Genomic DNA, 21,882 nt, shown 5'->3' on the forward strand with positions numbered 1-21,882 from the left:
TTTGCTTATAATGGGGTCTATGGGAAATGGGCTGTCCCATTATTCAAAGCATAAAATAAGATGGTGGGTTTCTAGATAAGGACTTCCATACCTGTAGTTTTTTGGGTTTCTTTTTAGAATTCATATTTACATCAATATGCTTGTATTCAACTTCTCAGCTCTTTCTGCAGATGAGGTCTGGCCACTCTTTGTCCCTGCTTGTGTCCTGATGGTTTTAGCCCAGATCAGCACTGTGGCCCTTGATTATGTTCCTTAGCTGTGTGACCTATAAATTAGTATGGTTCAAGTAGGGGGTGAAGGAAAACATGTTGCTTGGACTGTGCCTTTAAATCCTTTGGCAATGCCATTTTCTTCTGTTCTTTAGATGGCCTAAAAGAATCACATAACTGAATGAAAGAAGATGTTGCAGTGTCTCTGGGAGACAGTAGAAATTGTAGAATTGAACTGCAAGAGATAAAATAAGCTATTATTATAAAGGTTGTATCGCACTTTCTGTAAAAAGAAATGTGGGTGGTAAACTGATTAACTCAAGCTTGCTGTCATTTCTAGAGATTGTTGCATAGATTGACAAAAGGGACAGCTCACCTTTCCTAAAGGCAGCCCTGTTTTCTGCTTTATAGGCAGGTGGTAAGGAGAGCGCTCTTTAGTTTCTTACAATTGACAGCACTCCCTAACTTACACATCTGTTGTGAAACTTAAGCTGGCAGTGTTTCATATTCTATTCGCTGTGTGTATGGTGGATTGACGAGGTGACCGATATCTCAAAAGCATTGGAAATTGGTTGTCTCCTGTTAAAGGCGCCCAAGCAAAGGCACGCGTTTAGAGCTGAATTTTCAGATAGGGGTCGAATTCCTATTGTTTCTACCTCCATATTTGACTCTTCAGCTCTGAAAGTTAGTAGAAGGTACAAGCGATCTTGTAACGTGTATGGCCACCTTTAGGGGGTAGCTAGAGGAGGGGATAGAGGATGCCTACCCATGCCTTCATGAATGCAGTGCTGCCAAACGCAGCCAGCAGCCTACAGCTATGGGCGCTTACAGTGGGGCAAAGTGCAAAAGCAACATTTTTAAAAATGGCAAGTTGCACCTGCTTTTTTCACATTGCACCTAGCAATGCATTCTTTGTGGCTAAAATCCTTCTTCAGTATATATGTATTTCAATAGGAAGTAAGGCATCCTCTTATAAAACCTGTTTAAAATAATATAGACACACAAACCTGATTTGCAGGATATTTAAACCGTATACGACCGTAGGTCCTCATCTGCTGTCAACTTTCATAATTCTATGTCCTTTCTAAATAACATTTCATTAAGGGGAAAATCAAGAATATACTTCTCTCCACCAAATGCCTATTAGTCATTTGGAATTTGTGCTAATGTGGAATAAATGGATTTTGCATCTCATACTCTTGTGTCAATGAAATCATCTAAAACGACAAAATGATTCTGCATAGTAAAGCCTTCATTCTGAAAATATATAACTTTGTGATTGCAGTATCTGGGTTTATTACATGTTTGTCAGATGCAGGAGTAAAGTAGAAGGTTATAAATCAACACAGTAAAGAATGTATCAGTAGCGTTGTGGCAATAAATCAGGCACTTACATTTTTACATTTTAGAAAGTGCTACTTGCCTAAAGGTGGCCATACACGAGCAGATCCGCTCGCTTGGCGATGTCGCCAAGCGAGCGGATCTTCCCCCGATATCCCCACCTACGGGTGGGCGATATCGGGGAGCATTTAGGTAAAAAAAAAATAATCCGATCGGGCGGCAATGGGGCAGTCGGATCGGGGACCGCATCAACGAGCCGATGCGGTCCCCGATCCGACCGGATTTTCTAACCTGGCCGATCGAGATCTGGCCAATTTCAGGCCAGATATCGGTCGGCCAGGCCGCTCTGCTCTCCCCATACACGGGCCGATTAACTGCCGAATTGGTCCAAGGGACCGATATCGGCAGCTATAGTCGGCCCGTGTATGGGGACCTTTATTCTTTACCTGTGGCCCAAGGAAACATCGGTCTCCACCTTTCATATATAGAGAAAAGATATTATTCTGGTTAGAATGAGAAGGGCTAAAAGGCTGTATCTGTGCTATATATATATATATATATATCTGGGTGCATAGTTGGCCACAGGGACATAAGGAGTAATTTGCATATCTCCGCCTATAATTCTTTAAGTGAAGGTTAAAACCTCCCATTTTTAGTTTTAAAGGAAAAGTAACACTAACTAACACGTGAAAAAGCTATTCTACCCTGCACCTATAACTGCCCTATCCTGCAAACCACTTAGTATTCTGAATGCTTTAATTGAAAATACCTGTTAAAACTTTGCTTCCTGTCATTTGAACTACGGCGATACGGCGAAGGAAGGAGCAGCATCCACTATGCGACGATCGAGCCTAGCCTAACTCCTTCCTATACAGAAAGAAGGCTAGGCTTGATCAATGGATCGTCGCATAGTGGTTTCTGCTCATTCCTTCGCCATATCGCCGTAGTTCAAATGACAGGAAGCAAAGTTTTAACAGGTATTTTCAATTAAAGCATTCAGAATACTAAGTGGTTTGCAGGATAGGGCAGTTATTGGTGCAGGGTAGAATAACTTTTTCACTTAAAAAATTTTAGGGTTACTTTTCCTTTAAGGCAGTGCTATGTGTGTCGCGCAAGGCATGTGAATACCTTCTGAGTTCAGAAGACTTTACACTGCATGTCTAATATACAAATCCTAAGTGGTAGCAATGTTCAAAATGATGAGTAGCTATTTCACCAATATGGGCTGTGTGAAAGAGAATATAATACTGATAGTTGCAGAATGTTTCCCCCATTTGAGAAGTCAGGAAACATTTGGTGACCTTTTTCAGTAGTTTAAGAAGTAAACTTGAATATTCCCATTGACTTCAATTGCATCTAAGTAATTAAGCTACAGAAAATAAACATTCCATCAGTTTGAGTTAGATCAGATATTAATACTGACAATGTTGTAATGGTCGAAACAGTGTAAATAATGACTAAATCAAGGACCAGTGGATGAGCTTGCATTAGCGGTATTAAACACACATTTCTTGCAAAGTAGCATTACATATTTGGCTAGCAGAAGGGTAGCCAAACGCTCGCAGTCAATCGATGCGCCATATAATAACAATTACCTGATTTAGGATCTTTCTTATACTCACCAGGCTCATCAGAAGCTTCCAGTATGGAGAATGATACTTTAAACACTCAAATCCAATGCAGGTCATATTTGAGATAAAAGCCATCCTTTGAGATGAAAACATCCTGTAAGATCATCACATTCTAATAAGCCAGCTTATTAGGTTGTGTGCCTCTGTGTACTTTTCAATGTGCTCAGCACACTTCGTCAGGAACAAGTGTGTGCATCATACACCTATCATGCCCCTTTACCCCACCAATGATGTCAGTCAGTTTGCTCCATTTCTGGCAGTGCAAGGGGTCCTTAAATGATGGCTGTGTCATTATCATTTGTGACATCACATACCATTCCCTACGTACAATGAGGAAATGAAGCTTCTGCAAATAGTCTTCTGATTTGTACATGTGATGTCAAAACATCATCCCACATGCACAAATGGAGAAAGGAGAGGTCACCCCTGAAACAACACAAGGAACCAGATGTGAGGGGGGCAAAACCACAGTGGCATTCTCAAACAGCGCACAATGGAAACCTGCTATATACAAACCAAAAGACATATTTTTAAAAGATATGTATGTGCAATAGATCGCATTATGCCCCTCTGGCATTTGCCAGAATCCACAGATTGCAAGACCGGGCCTGATAATAAATTATAATATATTAACAGAACAATAAAAACATTGAGGAACATATGCATCACATCAGTATGAGTAAACATGCTGCCAGATTTAGATCCAAGATTAAGAGATAAGACCAGTGATTAAAACTGTCCGAAGTTTATACTTGAGACACTGCCAAAAGTAAAATGTTTTGTTAAAGAACATAGCAATACTGGCCAATTGCTAAAAGGAATTAAACTATAGCAAAAACAATAACTAATAAAAAAAAATAATAGAATCATGCAAAAACAGGAGGAATTAAAAACTCTCCAAGTCCAAATCAGTGTTCAGGCTGTGTGGGGCTAGGCTATTGAATTAAATATTTCTTTAGGTATGTAGAAGCAGTCACTTACATATAGGTATTGATAACTTAGCCTGGGGTCATTATTGTATAGTAGCATATAGTAATTAAAATAAAGCACTCACAGGTCTTGAAGTGAAGAAGATTTTTACGCAAGCATGGAACTGATGTTTCAGCTGTATCTCTAGCCTTATTCAGAGTTTCAGAATACCAACGAAAATCTCAAATAAACCATGTATAGGGCGAAAAACAGTGTAATGTCACAAGGTAAGTATCATAACACCCTCCCGCCAATGTATCACTACATACAGCACTGAGCAGACAAACAAGTAATATAAAGAAGAAATGAAAATAAAAACTAAAATGAAGATGTAAAGATTCAAAAGGTTTTCTTCAATCAATTTCGAACAATGGTCGCATGAAAGATCGCTCCCACTCTCCACTGACGTTCAGGGCTGAATCGTCATATATGGAGGTAGAAACAAAAGAAATTCTACCTCCTTCTGCTGATTCAGCCCTGAACATAGATTTTGCTTGGGCGCCCGATCAAGATCTTTTAACCTGGCTGATCGACAAGTCGATATCCGCAGCCTTTTGTGATATTGGTTGCCTCGTCGAGCCACCATACACGCACAGAATATTGTACAAAACAAGGTTTCGTACAATATAATCGGTGCGTGTATGGCCAGCTTAAGTCTCATATACCAATCACCACCTTTCAGACTGAAGGATATTGCAAAGAGAGGCAATTTTCTGTGATTAAGCCAGATCACCACAAGTAATGTTTTACTCCCATCAATCGTGTCCAAATAGTGGGAAATTGCCTCCCTTCTAAATTTCCTGTGATTAAGCCAGATCCTAATGTTAGTCTATAGCAAGGCCTTTTCAGGGGGGAAGGAGGCTTGGAAGCCGTCGGAAGCGCTTTTTTAACGCTGGCTACAAATTTCCTCGTGTGTCCTTGCCCTTACACCACTTTTTTTTTAACTACTTATGAATATTCCTGAAAATGAACTCGTATCAGGCCTTGAGAGTGAAGTGGTTGATGTGCATCCTACATTTAATTCTGAGTAATCGTGGGCAAAGGGAAAAGCTATTCAAGCATGCACATCAAATGAGCAAGCAGCAGGGAAACAAAAGGTACATACAAAAAGAAGCCATTATGTTCGCTTGAATAGAACGTTTTCTACCTCACAGTAAAGTTGCACAACAATGTTGCTGTTATCAGTCATAATGGGTTGTTCTTAATTAGTAAGCCCACTTCTGACATCACAGTGCTCATCTGGCCTTGGAGGCAGCTCCTGGCAAAATACTATCTTTTCAGATAAAAATACTTCTTAAAATACATTAATGATATGCCTAATGGGGTTGAATGTGGCTCATTGGCTGGCACTGCTGCGTTGCTTTATAACACAATGCACTCTGGCATAATATAGTGTAATAGTAACTCACTATTAGCAAGTTCTGATCCCCACAGCTGTAATGTTAGTCAGGAAACATTTGGTGACATTTTTCAATGCTTTAGAAGTCAGATGGTGTGTTTTGTTCTTCCATATACATCTGAAGTACATTGTAAGTAGTATTTTAAAGAAATAGTTCACCTTTAAGTAAACCTGTTATATGTCATAGAATGTCCTATTCCTAGCAACTCTTTAACATTTATTTTTTATAGTTTTTTAATTATTTGCTTTTGTCTTCTTCATCTTTGCAGCTTTCAAATGGGGGTCACTGACCCTGGTAACAACACTATTGTTCTGTGAATTTATAATTTTATTATTACTGTTAATTTTTATTCCTTATCTTTCCATTCAAGCCCCCTCCTATTCATATTCCAGTATGTATGTATGTATGTATATCTTTATAAAGTACTAGTTATGTACGCAGCGCTGTACAGCAGAACAATAATTTAATGCAACAGGGGGTTATTAAAATAACATAAGTACAAAGTATGATAATAAATACAAATCTATATAAGGTACGGTTGCAATAAGTTAAGAATCAAAGAGACAAGAGACAGTGGAAGGGCCTGAACTCTCGTAAATGAAAGGAGAATTCTGGCAGCAGTATTTAAGACAGACTGTAGGGGGGATAGATGGGAGTTGGGGAGGCCAGTTAGTAGCAGGTTACAGTAGTCTAGTCAGGATAGGATGGGAGCATGCATGAGCAGGCTGTGATGCTCACAGGTAATAAAGGTTGGGGATCACTGCCCTACATCATGCTAAAAGTTAATTTGAAGGTGAACCAAGTTGGCCATACACGCATAGATATAATTGTACAAAAGGGGGTTTCGTACAATGTTCGTTCGACTTTCGGTCCGTGTGGATTCCAAATTATCATCCCGATAATTGTTGTACCATGACGATCGGTCATTTAGTCAATCGCTCGTTTAGTCAATCAGTCAGGTTACATCATTTCTGTAGGATGACGATAAAATCTGTGAGTTTGGGGTGAGAAAATCGTTCGATTTGTGTTTTTTCCAATTTTAATCGTGCTGTTTAGATCAGACTGTTTATGTGATACCGTTGCATTTTAAGGTACGATTGTACGTTACTGAAATCTGCCTGTGTATGGCCACCCCTACACATTTAATAAGATTAAGTATTTCAGACACTATCAGATTTTATCTTATCAGATGCAAATGCAGCAGTGTTCTTTTCTGTGTACCTTAGCTCTTAACTGCGTGTGTGTTCTGTGATAGTGACCTTAGATTGTAAGCTAGTGGGCAGGGACAGATGTGAATGACAAACAGTCTTTGTGGTAGAGCTTTATAAAATGTCTGTGCTATATAAACAAAGCACTTCTTTGCAAAAGCATCAGCTGGGCTCCTTTTATTGAAGTGGGGTTGTAAAGTCGCAGATACTAACCGGTCCGCTGTAACTAATGCAGCCGTGACGGTGCCAAAGGAAATGATTTAGCTGTGCTAATTTCAGTTTTTCATGTGATTTATCACTAGACAAGCAGTGTAAGGTTACCAAACCATGTGAAAATTGGGGTCACGTCTAGAAACTTTAGCAGAAAGTGCTGTTCTGATGGCATTTGGTTTACATGAAATGTTTAATTGCACCCTATTGACTTGCCTGGTGCACAACCAGATAATCTAGTATCTCCATCTAAATAGCCTTGTTTACTGGGGAGTTCCGAGAAAAATAATTTTCCATGAGTGCTACATAATGATGAAAAAATTTAAGAAAAGATCTAATTTTTTTATTAGGCCAAATAGAATAGGCCAAATACATTCTCACATTAAGCAAATGTTTAATTCCCCGTTTGTTCTGTGATTTCTAGGGATTACAGATGTGGAAGGGTTTCTTAGGTCGCACACAATGAAACATGCACTGACAGTTGTCACACATAATCAAGCTACTTGTGGATACATGTATAAACAACACTGTTGTATCAAAAACAATGTATTAGCAAATACTGGGCAAATCATTCTATTGGCCAACACAAGCGGAAAAAACTTCTAGCGTGCCACTTGCCTGATTATTATTCATGTTGGATCTGAAATTATACTTTAGCAAGAGGTTCATGTTAGAAAGGAATGTCCAAGCACTACAAGGAAAAACAGTGACATTTTAGTTGAAAAGGTCAACTGTGCAGTGTGATATAATTAGGTGGTTCATAAAGATGCACAGTAGCAGCTTCAGCAGTAAAAGATCAATAAGCGGTGGTACATTTTTTTAAAGGATATGTAAATCCTATTTCACAAAGAGTTGAATCCTTGTGTATGTTATTTAGACCAGATTAAATAAATTTGCATATAAACCCATTAAAAATCATCTATTTTTTTTAATTAGTAGCCTTTGTATTTTACACCTTCTGCAATGAGCTCTGATCACAGCTCCTGGACACCTATAGGGCCAGTAGCCATCCCGATGTGAAAAAGTACGAGACTTTAAAAGAAAAGCAGAGACTGTCCTATACAAGACTTGAAAAAAGCACAGGAGTTTGTTTACTGGATTGCCATTGGTCAGTTGCAGTTGCGGGGTCGCCAAGCGAGCAGATCTTCTCCTGATATCCCCACCTACAAGTGGGCGATATCGGGCTAACTTGGTCATTTGACCCTGGGGCCAAACTGTTGAATTAAAATGGCGGGTATAGGTGTCTGTCGGTTCAGGGGCCACAGCAACAAGCCAAAGCAGTCCCTGAGCCATGTAAATTTCAAACCTGCCCGATCAAGATCTGCCCGATTTCAGGCCAGCTGCCAAATCGGTCTAAGGGACCGATATTGGCAGCTATAATCGGCCCGTGTATGGCCACCTTTAGGGCTATATATAAACAGAGTTAAGATTTTGACTTTACTTCCCCTTAAGCACTGATTATAACTGATGACATCACTGAGCATTGATTATAAGGATACAGTTTACAGGATATTCATGGCTCTTGTGTAGCATTTTTCCAGTTAAATGCAATTCAGGACCACGGAGACATGGCTACATGCGGTTACTGTTTGTGGATTATCTGCTGCTGCAGGGCAGAATGGCCTAGCCCCCGCAGGTGACATGCTGGAAAAGATGTACTGCACAAATCCTGAGAACCATACAGTAGATCATTTGGTCATTTACCAGATATTTATCATAAGGATGAGGAGCCAAGTAGCTTGACAAGAAATGTCCTGAGCCTGTGACTTTCAGATTCAGCTTTAAACTGCCAGAGGGGGGTGACTGACACACATCAAACCAGGTTACAGAAAGCTCTTCTCTGTTCTGGCTTTTTCTGAGAAATCTGACTTTTATTCCTGTTTGTAGAGTATATATATAACCTTAAGGGTAATCTAAACTGACATATTGCATCCTTTGCCTTGGCATCCCACAGACTGCACTTTACTTCCAATGAGATAAAACTCTACATCACATATTCCTGAAACTTGGCAGCTGCCGAAGCACTTGACTTTCAGCCTCCGAGCAGCATTGTTATGCAGAATTTCTTATGTGAGGCAGAGAGCCATCTCCTGCAGGGTTTTGTATGGATAAGTGAATGCCACTATTCTATTTAGAAAAGCCAATTGCAGTAGTAAATTGACATTAAAATAACTGACTGTTTAACAAAAGTATTTTTCCAGTCTTTTACAGGACACAGTTATTGTAGCGCATCAATTCTATTAGCAAATCAGTTTTCTTCAAAACACCCTAAGGCTAAGGGCACACAAGGCAAAGCCTCCGCTTCTTTTTGCCTGCACTCCTATCTGCTCGGCTTTGTCTCTGCACTTACAGGATTGGTGGCAGTATATACTAAGCAGTTATTGGCACCAAAATGCATATTTATACTTTGCAGCGCTGATATCTACTCCATGTGTCTGCACACAGGCCAGCGCTGTGCCTCTGCCCACCTGCGGAGAAAATACAAGTGTAGACAAGTTGAAGTTGTGCCTGATATGTCCTAAGCCTTAAGGACAAAACCTTTTTTAAAGGCATAGTTTACAGGTAAATTAGCTTTTAGTGTGATGTAGATGGTGATATTGTGAGACAGTTAATTTTTATAGATAGTGAGCAAGGTGCCTCATTACCCAGATTGTCTAAAGCTGGCCATACACGCACCGATAATATCGTTTCGTTTCGTACGATATTCGGTGCGTGTATAGCACGTCGGCGAGTCGACCGGTATCGCAAGAGGCTGCGGATATCGGTCGACTCGCCGATCGGCCAGGTCAAAAGATTTTGATGAGGCTTAGAAGGCGCCTGAGCAAAATCTGCCGTCAGGGCTGAATCGGCAGAAGGAGGTAGAAATCCTATTGTTTCTACCTCCTTATCTGCCGTTTCAGCCCTGAAGGTTAGTGGCGGGTCTGACGATCTTTCGTGCGACCAGAAAGATCGCCACGTGTGTGGCCACCTTAATAGGGTTGCACCAACACCCTAATTATAGAACTTGGCCAAACTGAATCTGAGCTGTAAGTTTACATATTCAAATTTCAGTTAAATAAAAAAATCTACTGTATGAACAAAAGTTATTGCATTCAGTTATCTATTATTACGACGGGGCATTTACTAATCACTAGTCATTTAGTCATAGTTTCAAAAACCTCTAAAAACATTAAATGAGAATGCTGATAAACGGGCCTCTTAAGTGTTTAGCTCAACCCAACTCAAACGCATAAGGGTTTGTCTAGATAAGGAAGGAAAGGAGAAAACTGAGTGAGCTTTATCAGAAAGGTAAATACAGCCATAAGCACTCTGCATGAGTCCTCTATCAAATGAAACACAGGATTTCACAGCGCAGCTTTCTCCTCTCTCCCTTCTTCTGCTCCCGCCTCCCATAAGAATTCATAAAACTCACTCCCCACTCCCTTAGGAATGTGTAATCTGAGCTACCAACAGCTAGAGCTGCAGCAGGAAGCTATGAACACCAAGCTAAAATGACAGTCGCTATCTTAAACAAACAAAGAAAGCTTTTAGGACTCTTTACTCAGGTATGATAAAGTTTTCTGCAGAAAAAATATAGCGTTCTAGGAGGCAAAGTCCAAATCAGATCCCCAAATCAGTGCCAAAAAAGCCCTCTGTACATCCATAATTAGGTTAAACTGTGTGGTTATTTTTGAAATGGTTGGGGATAAATTGCTGAAGGGACTAAGTAGGGCCTAAATCCACTTTTTTTTCCCATCGATATGGCTTATGGGAGACGGGGAGATTTGTCATGCACAATTAAATGTGCACTACCGCAGGCAACAAATCTCCACAAAATGCTTTCCCACCGGCAGTAAAGTAAGTGCGAAAGTATATACAGCGCTTCATTTGCCAAAGCCACCTGAAGCTTCCCCACAACAAAACTTCAGGCGTGTTCGGAAATGAAGCACTGCATATGTTTTCCACCAACGATTGACTTCATTGCTGGTAGGAACGCATTTTGGGGAGATTTGTCACCCGCGGTAGCACAGATTTACCTGCTAGTAGCAAACCTCCCTGTCTGCTATCATCCTGAAGGGAAGACATGGCATATAAAGTTGAAATATGCACAAACTGGTTAAAAGTTTGATCATTAACAAAACATATATTCCTTGCTGGTTCATAGCCTATAATTAGAATTTGTATTTCTCATTGTCAGTGTTGTTTAGCTGGCACTTGATGAAGATGATGTAGTATTTAAATTGGTGATTTCAGAAATTCTATTTTAATGTTATTCATTATTATTCATGAGTCTATAATATCATGTTCCTGTGTTTTCTTGGATCGACTGCATAGCAACCTGGAGGGTGTATAGCCCCCGTGTCTTTGTTCTATCTGGAACTGGACAGAGCGAGTGCCTAGTGGCTGCCAAACAGCACTAATGTTTTTATCCTTCGCTGATAAATTTCACAGATTGTCACAAACTCACAGAATTTCCAGAAGACAGCCCTATAATTATTATTTGTATAGTAACTACATGCCATTTATGTTCTGCCATAAGCAGGGAGAAAGCCTTATTGAATGACGTTGTAGTTAGATACCTCTTTCAATCCTTCTGAAAGGATAATGGAGCAGAAACATATTTCCAAAGTACCACCGAGAAATCAGAATGCTCATATTCACAAAAATAATAAGCAATGATGCCAACCACCACTTAAATTTCATAAAACAGGGGAGGGGAGAGAATACTGATGCTTGTGCGATAAATGTTCGTATCTCTCATGCTAAGCATGATTGCTTTATCATAAAACTTAAATGATAACAAATAGTTTGTGTTAAAGGTACAATGTACTATTGCATTCTCCTTCTGAAGTCTGGTCATGACCAGCCCTTTGTTTTTCATTTTAATTCTGTGTCTGGGACAGTGACAGGTTACTTAATGTTTTTTTTTTGCTCAAAAAAATTTTGTTTTTATTGAACATTATGCAAGGTACATACAATAAGAAGTTAAACACATCAAGTGTACAAGCATGCAAGTTACTGAAGATTACATTTTAGTTATCTAGTACAGAGGGTTTTAACCCTTGGCCGGTGTTGAACCATACTATATTATTGTTGGGCTAGATTGGGCTGAAGTATCTGTGGTGTGGAAGAGGTTAGGGTGGAGATATAATTTTATACAGAGTCTACCCAGTGACGCCAGATTTGTAAGAATTTGAGCATTTGTCCTTTTCTATCAAGAATAGTTCTTTCCAGTGATGCTAGGTCATCCATTGCTTTTTCCCATTCACGCATAGATGGAGGCTCCGTGTCTTTCCAGTGAAGAGTCAGAATTCGTTTGGCCTGAAATAAGGCTTTTGTAATAAAAGTTTTGGTATGTAAGTCCAATGAGGTGTTAATATCCAACATCAGAAGGCATTTCCTGGCGTCACCGGGGCCCCACTCCGGGATTTTTTTTTCTATCCATCCACACACCCCGCTCCAATAATCTTTCAGGTGTGAACAGCCCCATATTGTGTGTGTCAGTGTGGCTATTTCGGTTTTACACCTGGTACAGTAGGGGGAGTTTAGTAGCTTCATTGCATGGAGTCTCTGTACCGTATAATATGCCCGGTGTATCGTGTATAGCTGTAATAATCTATGCCTCTGAGAGAAGGATACTGTTAGAGGGGTGTTCAGTACCCATTCCCATTGATCATCTGTTATTATTGTCCCCAGTTCCTCCTCCCACCGTGCTTTTGCAGGTACCTCGGTGTCAGAGTACATTGGCTTACTCAGGAGTTTGTATAGGATGGAGAGTTTACTTCTTTGGTTGGGGAGTAGAAGACTCTCTAGGACTGGGGAGTTATTAACCATGGGACCGTTGTTAGGCAGAGCTTTTATGAGGGCACTTTTAATTTTGTGGTGATTGAGCCACTGATTCAGTGGTAGGTGCCTGGTTTTATGCAGATTCATTAAGGATATGGTTTGGCCATTCTCCCATACATCACTGATAGTGTTAAGTTCAAGTGATCTCCATATATTCGGGGGGTTACACTGCACCAGTTGTGGAAAATGGGCATTCTGCCATATAGGGGTTTGGGGGGGGGAGTCCCATATAGTCAATCAGTTTATGGGCTGCAGTTAAGACCGTGCGCTGTAGCGCAATGAGTGGGGAGTGCTCGCTAGGTTTCTGTTTGACAAGAAGAGCATACCAGGGCGCCTCTGGGTAGCCAGTAGCTTGTACCCAGAGTTGGAAAAGCGGTGGGGAGAGCTCATGATGTATCATGGGGGAGATATGGGTTAGCTGCGCAGCCAGGTAGTACATATAGATATCAGGCAGGGCCATTCCCCCTTTGTCCCTAGGTCTCATTAGGGTGCTAATGCGGAGCCTTGCTCTTGAGGTTCCCCATATGAATTTGGTAAAGTGGGAGTGCAGTTTGGAGAATATCTTTTTGGGGATTGGGGTTGGGGAGTGCCATAGTATATATAGTAGTTTGGGCAGGATAAACATTTTTATCAGATGGATTTTTCCTGCTGGGCCTAGGTTACTTAATGTTAACAATGTAACATAAGTCAGTAATACCTTAAAGAAGCCAAAAGAAACTTTTAGTATTTCCATTAGATGCATAAGATATAGATGCAAGATATAAGGGGTCATTTACAACCCTGGGGGTGCCCTTCTGGCCTGCACGTTCCTCATTTCTAGCCTCTCCTTCCAGCGCACATTCACATCTTATAGTTATTTTTGCCGCAATTAGAGGAGGAGGGCAAAAGGGGAGTGATTATGGGAAGGAAGGTAGGGATTGTGTCTGGGTCAGCAGGGCACATGAGGACTGGGGCCCTCCGGCTTTTTTCCTGGTGTCCTGCCGGCCCCGTCCAACCCTGGCAGCTGTGCCTCCTGCTACTCCTACCCTGCGCCTCAGAATGCTGGCGGGTAGTGCAAACTAACACTAGAATCAATGAGCAGTGCAAAGGTCTTGCAGCTAATCATACAATGCAAAGTGCAAAAAAAATTGCAGCATATTTTTTTTTTTATTTTAATTTTTTACTTAAAATTAGCCTGTCAGTGAGCCCTATAGTAAATAATTGTAAAATAAAAGGATATTACTTTTAAAATCCTCATAAAGTTCAACAGAGGGTACATTTATTTATTATAAAACACAAGTTCCAGTGAGTCATGTGACACCACTGACATCACTGAGCACAGATGATCAATGATGACATAACTAAGCATCGTTCATAAGGATGTTATTTACAGGATATTCATGGTTTTTGTGCATTATAAAATAATGAAGGGCAATGAAATTGGAATGTTCCTGAAAGCATAAGCTTGCAGGAAATTGCGTTCCATCAATTAGACCGTAATTATATTTTTAATTTCTCTTACTGATTGCACTTACATAATCAAGTTATTAGAGTTTCTCATTAAAATAACTTTCAAGCTATCCTGGTGACCCTAATAAAATCAGGAAATGGAGCAGGTTTCACTGCAGCAATATTACAGAATATTCATTTAAAAAAGGGAGGGGGTTAGATTATATTGTATGTTCATTCTTGTTTTGCTGTATGTTAGTCTTTTAGTAAAGTGTTGGTTATGGGGAAAGACTGGCTGAGTTGGGGTTGTTTACACTAGAGAAGAGGCACTTAAGGTGATAATATGATAACCATATCTAAATATATAAGGGGATCATATAATAATCTCTAATGCTTTATTTACCAGTAGATCCTTCCAGCAGACTTAATCCATACACGGGCCAATTGTAGCTGCCGATATCGGGGCAGAAACGACGGCCATACCTGACCGATATCTGGCCTGAAAGGTTAAAAGATTCGGTCGGATCGGAGACTGCGTCGGCTCGTTGATGCGGTCCCCAAACCGGCTGTGCCATTGCCGCCGTTAGAATTCGATCGCTTGGCCCCAGGGCCAAACGAATTAGCCTACATTTTCCCGATATTGCCCACCCGTAGGTGGGGATATCGGGAGAAGATCCGTTTGCTGGGCAACCTCGCCAAGCGAGCGGATCTTAACGTGTATGGGCACCTTTAGGACACCCAATCTGATGAGAAGTACTGGCTGATACATTAGATAGCTTCTAGAAGGGGTTGGGTGGCTTTTTATCAAGTGAGGAAATACAAGCTTATTAAAAATAGCTCTTAATACAAGTTTATGAAGGGCCTGGTCTGAGTGCCATCTTGTAGTCACAAAGGAATTTTTCCTCTGAGGTAGATTGGAGAGACTTCAGTTTAAGTTTTTTTTTTTTCCTTCCTCTGGATTACCTAGCAGTTAAGCAGGTTTATATATACATAAGAGGTTGAACTTGTGTCTTGTTTTCAACCTAAGTTACTATTACTATATTTGCAGTCCTAGATGTACGCACAGTTTTTCCACTTCTGTCAAGTGAAATGACATACAAGGACAAGGATACATTTACAGCCCTTTGTTATTTCCCCATACTCGAGGGTATAGGCTTTGAAGAGAAGGGGGGGGCAGTAAAGTCCCTTCTTGCAATACAGCAGTCACGTCGACTCCTTCACTATTCACCATCATGCCTTGTAAGCTTCTTTGCAAATAATAGAACCTCACAGGGAAATAGAGGTTTTTAATTGGCTACATGAATGCATTACGATAAGGCATTTAATCACACAACTTTGGAGAGCAGCAATTAAAGAGCAGAACAAAGGTTCTGAACCAGACACTCTTCTATCTCATTCAGTCTGCTAATTCATTCTGGAAGGGGACTTCACTATTGTGTAGTGGTCAGTGGGTTTTAGACAGAATCTTGAACTTGTGTAATCAAACCACTGCCAATAAAATCACTAGATTCCATCTATAATATATGATAAGAAATGTGCTGGATACTTAAGGTAGCCATACACAGGCCAATTTTTAGCTGCTGATATTGGTCTATTAGACTGATTCGGCAGCTTAATCTTGTATGGGCACCACCAACGGGCCTCCCTGACCGGCATGTGGCCTGAAATTGGCCAGATCTTGATCGGGCAGGTTTGATTTCTCCATCAGATCAAGGACCGAATCAGCTTCTTGATGCATTTCCCATCCCAACAGCGTCTATGCCCACTGTTTTAATTTGATTGTTTGGCCCAATATCACCCACCTGTAGATGGGCATATTGGGAGAAGATCAGCTCTCTTGGCGACCTCACCAAATGAGCGGATCTTACAGTGTATGGCCACCGTTAGCTGTGCTATTACACATATATGCAAGCACCATAGTAACTATAACTTTTTATAATATACGGAAATTCTAAAAAAAATCTTAACCATTTTTTTTCTCTAAAAAGTTCCAGTAAAGACATTTTATTGTTAAAACGTGACAGTTAGTTTATATATAGCAGCAACTTGATTCTGTAAGGAAAAACAATGAGCTTCATTCTATTTATACTCTAATTTAGACATGAGGGGGATCAGCCTGGAAAGTCAGTACTGTGAAGCCCATTGTTAGTGATAAGTCACCACTGATTCATCATGTGAGCATGCAATGACAGTTTTGCTAGGCAGCTAACAGCCCAGAAGTTAGACAGACCTGGCTGCATATTCCTATCAGCTGGTCAGTTGCATTACTATAGAGAGGAATAAGAGGGGGGGCAGAGGCCCGGACTATTTTCCCACCTGAGAGTGGATGGGGTATGGTGGGGGGAGCATTTAGGGTGGCTGTGTGCCCCTGGCCCCACCAAAGAATTTTTTGCCAGAGGAGTGGCGGCACCATGCGATTAGGCCTAGGCAGCTGGTACTGGGGTGAATATCCCAGTGTGTACTATGTTATAAGAGTTGATCGCAAGCCCATGCTTTGTGTGATTTTAAAAGAAATCTCATAAGAAATTTCAGTTTATTAGTATTTACAAGTACTGTAAAGGTGGCCATACACGAGCAGATCCGCTCGCTTGGCGATGTCGCCAAGCGAGCGGATCTTCCCCCGATATCCCCACCTACGGGTGGGCGATATCGGGGACCATTTAGGTAAAAAAAATAATAATCCGATCGTTTGGCCCTGGGGCCAGACGATCGGATTATGTGGGCGGCAATGGGGCAGTCGGATCGGGGACCGCATCAACGAGCCGATGCGGTCCCCGATCCGACCAGATTTTCTAACCTGGCCGATCGAGATCTGGCCAATTTCAGGCCAGATATCGGTCGGCCAGGCCGATCTGCTCTCCCCATACACTGGCCGATTAGCTGCCGAATCGGTCCAAGGGACCGATATCGGCAGCTATAGTCGGCCCGTGTATGGCCACCTTAAGTTATAAGGGTATTTATTATTAACAAATAATTGTTTGTCCAGTACAATGGAGCAGTACATAGATTCATGCCCCACGCCATATGGTGCCAAGCTATGAAGCTTTAAGCAGGATTACATATTACATCTCGGTTTTTAGGAGGACTGTCCAGGTCAAAATTGCCAGCCCGGTATTCCGAATTAGGACTTGGTGATTGACCAATCACCATTCTCCACATCATAACCTCGCCCATGACACCGATTTAACACCATTATTAATGAATTTGCATTATTAATTCCTTTTGTTATAGCTTCACACACTTGAATTGTCCAAACGAGAATTAATTGCTAAAAAGTGAAAAGATTAGCAAGGCAAGTCTCTTGTGACTCCTAAAGGTGAAGCTCTTGCCTTCGGACTAATGATGGATGTCTGCAGCCATGAGCAGCCGGTTTACGCTGTCATTTCACTCTTTTCCTTGTGGGAATTGAGCTCACTCTCAGTCTAACCTTTAATCAGTTTTGGGCCTTTATCAGTCCCTGCCCCAGTGGAGATTGCAATCTAAGGCCCCTATTACATCAGAACATTTAACAGCTCGTTGAACCACGTATTTGTGGATTTATATTTTTATAAATATATTATTATATAATTATATTTAAATACCCCCAAAGCTAAACAAATCTAACAACTTTACCATTTCATTTTAAAAATCCCCTTTTACCATAGCTTAGAGTTACACTATGTGGAGGAAAGGTGTCCGAACCCTGGATGAGGAGAAATAGAATAAATCTATGCATCTTTATTGGAGACCACCTTATTTAAGTTTATACACCAGACTCCTGACTCTAAAACATTTTTTTAAAATTGTAAGAAAACCTGCTGACTTCTATTGGAGAGGGCAGATTTTCTTTATTTGTTTTGTATATGACCACTAGTCAGCCAATATTAACCGGCTGTATTTCAGAGAAAGGCCGTGCCTCCCCTAACATCAGGAACCGTAGGATTTGCGTATTGGGCCTGCTCAGTAATGTAGTTTCCAAAAAACATCCCAGATAATGATTTTTATTTTTGCTATGAAAAGTATCTGATCTGAATGAATCAATCCCCTTCATCATTCAACTCATGGAAACTTATCAATTTAATTAAATAATTTGCTCCAATAAAATCTGTAATCCCTGAATTGAATCAACAGATCATATATTAAATTATGATTAATCACATTTACAGTGGCAATTAGCCCATGACCTCTGTCTATCAATACATTGAATGTTATGATATATGTATACTCTGAATATCTGTCCATTACACTGTTGCTTATGTAGGGCTCGGGTGGGGCTGGGGGTGATTAGATTAGGAATAATGTTTGGTAATTGTCAAAGAAACAAAACATGTATCTATAAAAACTGGTAAAATAATTGGAAAAAAGGCGCTTGCAAGGGAACATGATTGCTCTTTACAAGTACATTAGAAGGGGTTATAGACCAAATAGGAAGGATCTTTATTTACACCAGTGATCCCCAACCTGTGGTTCGTGAGCAACATGTTGCTCTCCAACCCCCTGGATGTTGCTCCCAGTGGCCTCAAAGCAGGTGCTTGATTTTGAATTCCTGGCTTGGAGGTAAGTGTTGATTGCATAAAGCCCAGTGTAATGCCAAACAGAGCCTTATATAGGCTGCAAGGTCTACATAAGGGGTATCAAATAGCCAATTATAGCTCTTATTTGCACCCCCAGGAATTTTTTCCATGCTTGAATGTGGCTCACGGATATAAAAGGTTGGGGATCCCTGATTTACACAGTAAAGATCAATAAACCAAAGGCCACCCCTTAGGGTAAGAACCCACGGAGCGGTTGAGTCACTCGTGATAAATCTCTGCTAGAAACTGCTCTGAAAAGGCTTTCCACATGCAACAATAGGAGTCGCTGGTGGAAAGCCCTTTACATCACTTCATTTTCTGAAGTTGCCTGCAGGAGGAAACTTGGCGTGACTACGGATTGCTGAAGCAATGCAAAGAGATTTCCACTGGCGACTCTTATTGTTGCTGGTGGAAAGCTTTTTCAGAGCGGTCTGTCTGAGATCTGTCTTAGGCGACTCAACTGTGGGTTCTTACCCTTAGATTAGAGGAACAGAACTTTCATTTGAAGCAGAGTGAGGGCAGTGATGTTGTGATGGCAGATTCTATTAATACCATTAAAGGAGAAGGAAAGTCATTTTGGCATTTTACTGCCAATAGATTTGCCACATTAGTGCCACCTAGTGCTACCTAGTGCTCTATATTTATTCTGCAGAAAGCATTACCATACCTGAGTAAAGAGCCTGTTTGTCTAAGATTGCTGCTGCCATTTTAAGTAGCTTGCATCTCTAGCTGTTATAGCTCCGATCACACATTCCTAAGGGAGGGAGGAGTGAGTTTTATGCACTCTTATGAGAGGGGGAAGCAGGGGAGGAGAGAGCTGCACAGACTCTGGCCCCTGGAATTAAGTATTTTTCTGAGAGAGGAAGTGAGTTACCCAAGAACATGTTTACAAAAAAGGAGACAAGAAATCCTGTGTTTCTTTTCATAGAGAACTCAGTACAGCATTACTATAAGTGCTTATGGCTGTATTTACATAGACCTTTCTGATAAAGCTTTTTACCTTTTCTTCTCCTTTAAGAGGGGCTTGGATGACTTCATGAACTTGTTAATATCCACAGCTATTGTGATACTAAAATTTACAGTTAGTATATTTAGTATATAGGATGTACTGTATATATTTGTGTGTGTGTATTATTGTGGCTCTTTAGCCAGTAACGTAATAATTTGTAGCATTCTCAGTATCTCACTATTAGCCACTGCACACAATCTTGAAAGCTGACAATAATAGGCATAAATCCTCCCAATGGCTCAATCTGTATTGTTGTTTTTGCATTTTATCCAAACCAACCTGCCTTGAATCCCTCGCTTTGTCTTGGGGCTCTGCTCCCGATAAGCTTAAATACATTATTCACATATAAATGGCTAAGCAATCTTTTCCTAACATCTCTTTCTGCTGGTTAACATTTCTCTTTTTCCTTTATTTGCAGGATGTTGTGTGGGGATTGAACTCCTTGTTTACAGTGAGTACAGGCAGAAAATGAATTTACCGGTGTCAGTGTTCTGATGTGTTTATTGATATTGGGAGCTGGCTATGGGAGACAGGCGGCTGCAGATGTCCCACTGATCCAGCTGATTAGATATATGCCCAGTGAGGAGAGGTATTCAAGTAATATTCCCCAGGACCCAGCACTAAGTAAATATGTTAAAGAGAGTAAATCCATGTTTGTGAACCTGTAACCTTTGAATATAATGAGCAGTTGCATTTTATGTATGCCCTGAAACTGCAGTTAATTTAAGAAAATGACCAGATGCCTTATCCCAAGCTATAATCAATGTTATCATCCATTTCCACTAGTTATTACGTTATCTATTATATAACCTCTTTCCTCCCTAGTTGGGGTCTGAAAGTATAAGCTCATACATAGCATTTCTTATTTATAAATGTCATAAATCAACAAATATTTCTATTTTTGTTGTTATTCTTTGCGTGTATAAGCTGAGGCCCTTGGCCCCAGCTCTTACCTCTTCTTCTGTATTCCACACATAATAGGCCAAAGCTCATATTGTATATTGGGAGGCACAATTCATGACCATAACCTAAATGCATTTGTATAGATATTTGAAGTGTCTTTACAAACACAATATTAGCATATAACAGAGCTGTCGTCCAGCAAAAAATCTATGGTGAGATCCCCCTATCCAAAGTGCTTTTGAAAGTGGTGGTAATTAGAATGGCATTTCTAATCAGCTTTTCAATTGGTCTTTGTTGTTTACCGTATTTTTCGCCGTATAAGACACACTTTTTCTTCCCCAAAACTGCCGGGAAAAAGTTGGTGCGTCTTATACGGCGAACTGTCTTCCTCTCTGTGTCGCGGCTCTATGCCACATCCTCGCTTTTATAAGGTTGCGCCCGTGCGTACTGACGTCACACGCACAGGGCGCAACCTTATAAAAACACAGAAGCAGCTGGGAGCCGCGGCACAGAGAGGAAGACATCACGGGAGCCGGAGGCAGCTGGGGGTCCATTTCCCCCCTGAAATGGAAGGTGCTTGGGGGCCCTGGGGGAAGCTGAAGAATGCTGGGGGTGCCGTGGGGGAGCTGGAGGATGCTTGGAGGCCCTGGGGGATGCCTAAGGATACTTGGGGGGGGGGGGCCTGGGGGAAGCTGAAGAATACTTGGGGGGGCCCTGGGGGAAGCTGAAGGATACTTGGGGGGGCCTGGGGGAAGCTGAAGGATACTTGGGGGGGCCCTGGGGGAAGCTGAAGGATACTTGGGGGGGCCCTGGGGGAAGCTGAAGGATACTTGGGGGGGCCCTGGGGGAAGCTGAAGGATACTTGGGGGGGCCCTGGGGGAAGCTGAAGGATACTTGGGGGGGCCCTGGGGGAAGCTGAAGGATACTTGGGGAGGGGCCTGGGGGAAGCTGAAGGATACTTGGGGGGGCCCTGGGGGAAGCTGAAGGATGCTTGGGGGGGCCCTGGGGGAAGCCTCATTATGTGCGAGCCCAGAGACAATTAACGTTATACAGTTGATATAAAATATTTTACTACAGTATTTGGTTCAGAATCTTTTTTTTCTAGATTTTCCTCCTTTAAAATTGGGTGAGTCTTATATTCCGGAGCGTCTTATAGGGCGAAAAATACGGTATTTTGTATAGTTTTTAATTATTT

At 41.1% G+C, this 21,882-nt stretch overlaps 1 protein-coding gene across 1 annotated transcript in view; it reads left to right on the plus strand.

Annotated features, from left to right (window-relative positions):
* Positions 1 to 21,882, plus strand: part of ube2f (ubiquitin conjugating enzyme E2F (putative)) — a 115,835-nt gene that overhangs the window by 75,273 nt on the left and 18,680 nt on the right. Inside the window, 1 exon segment of the mRNA NM_001011221.1 lies at positions 20,203 to 20,235. Coding sequence (NP_001011221.1) covers positions 20,203 to 20,235 — 33 coding nt within the window.

Source organism: Xenopus tropicalis, chromosome 9, assembly GCF_000004195.4.
Source record: "Xenopus tropicalis strain Nigerian chromosome 9, UCB_Xtro_10.0, whole genome shotgun sequence".
Classification (NCBI taxonomy): domain Eukaryota; kingdom Metazoa; phylum Chordata; class Amphibia; order Anura; family Pipidae; genus Xenopus; species Xenopus tropicalis.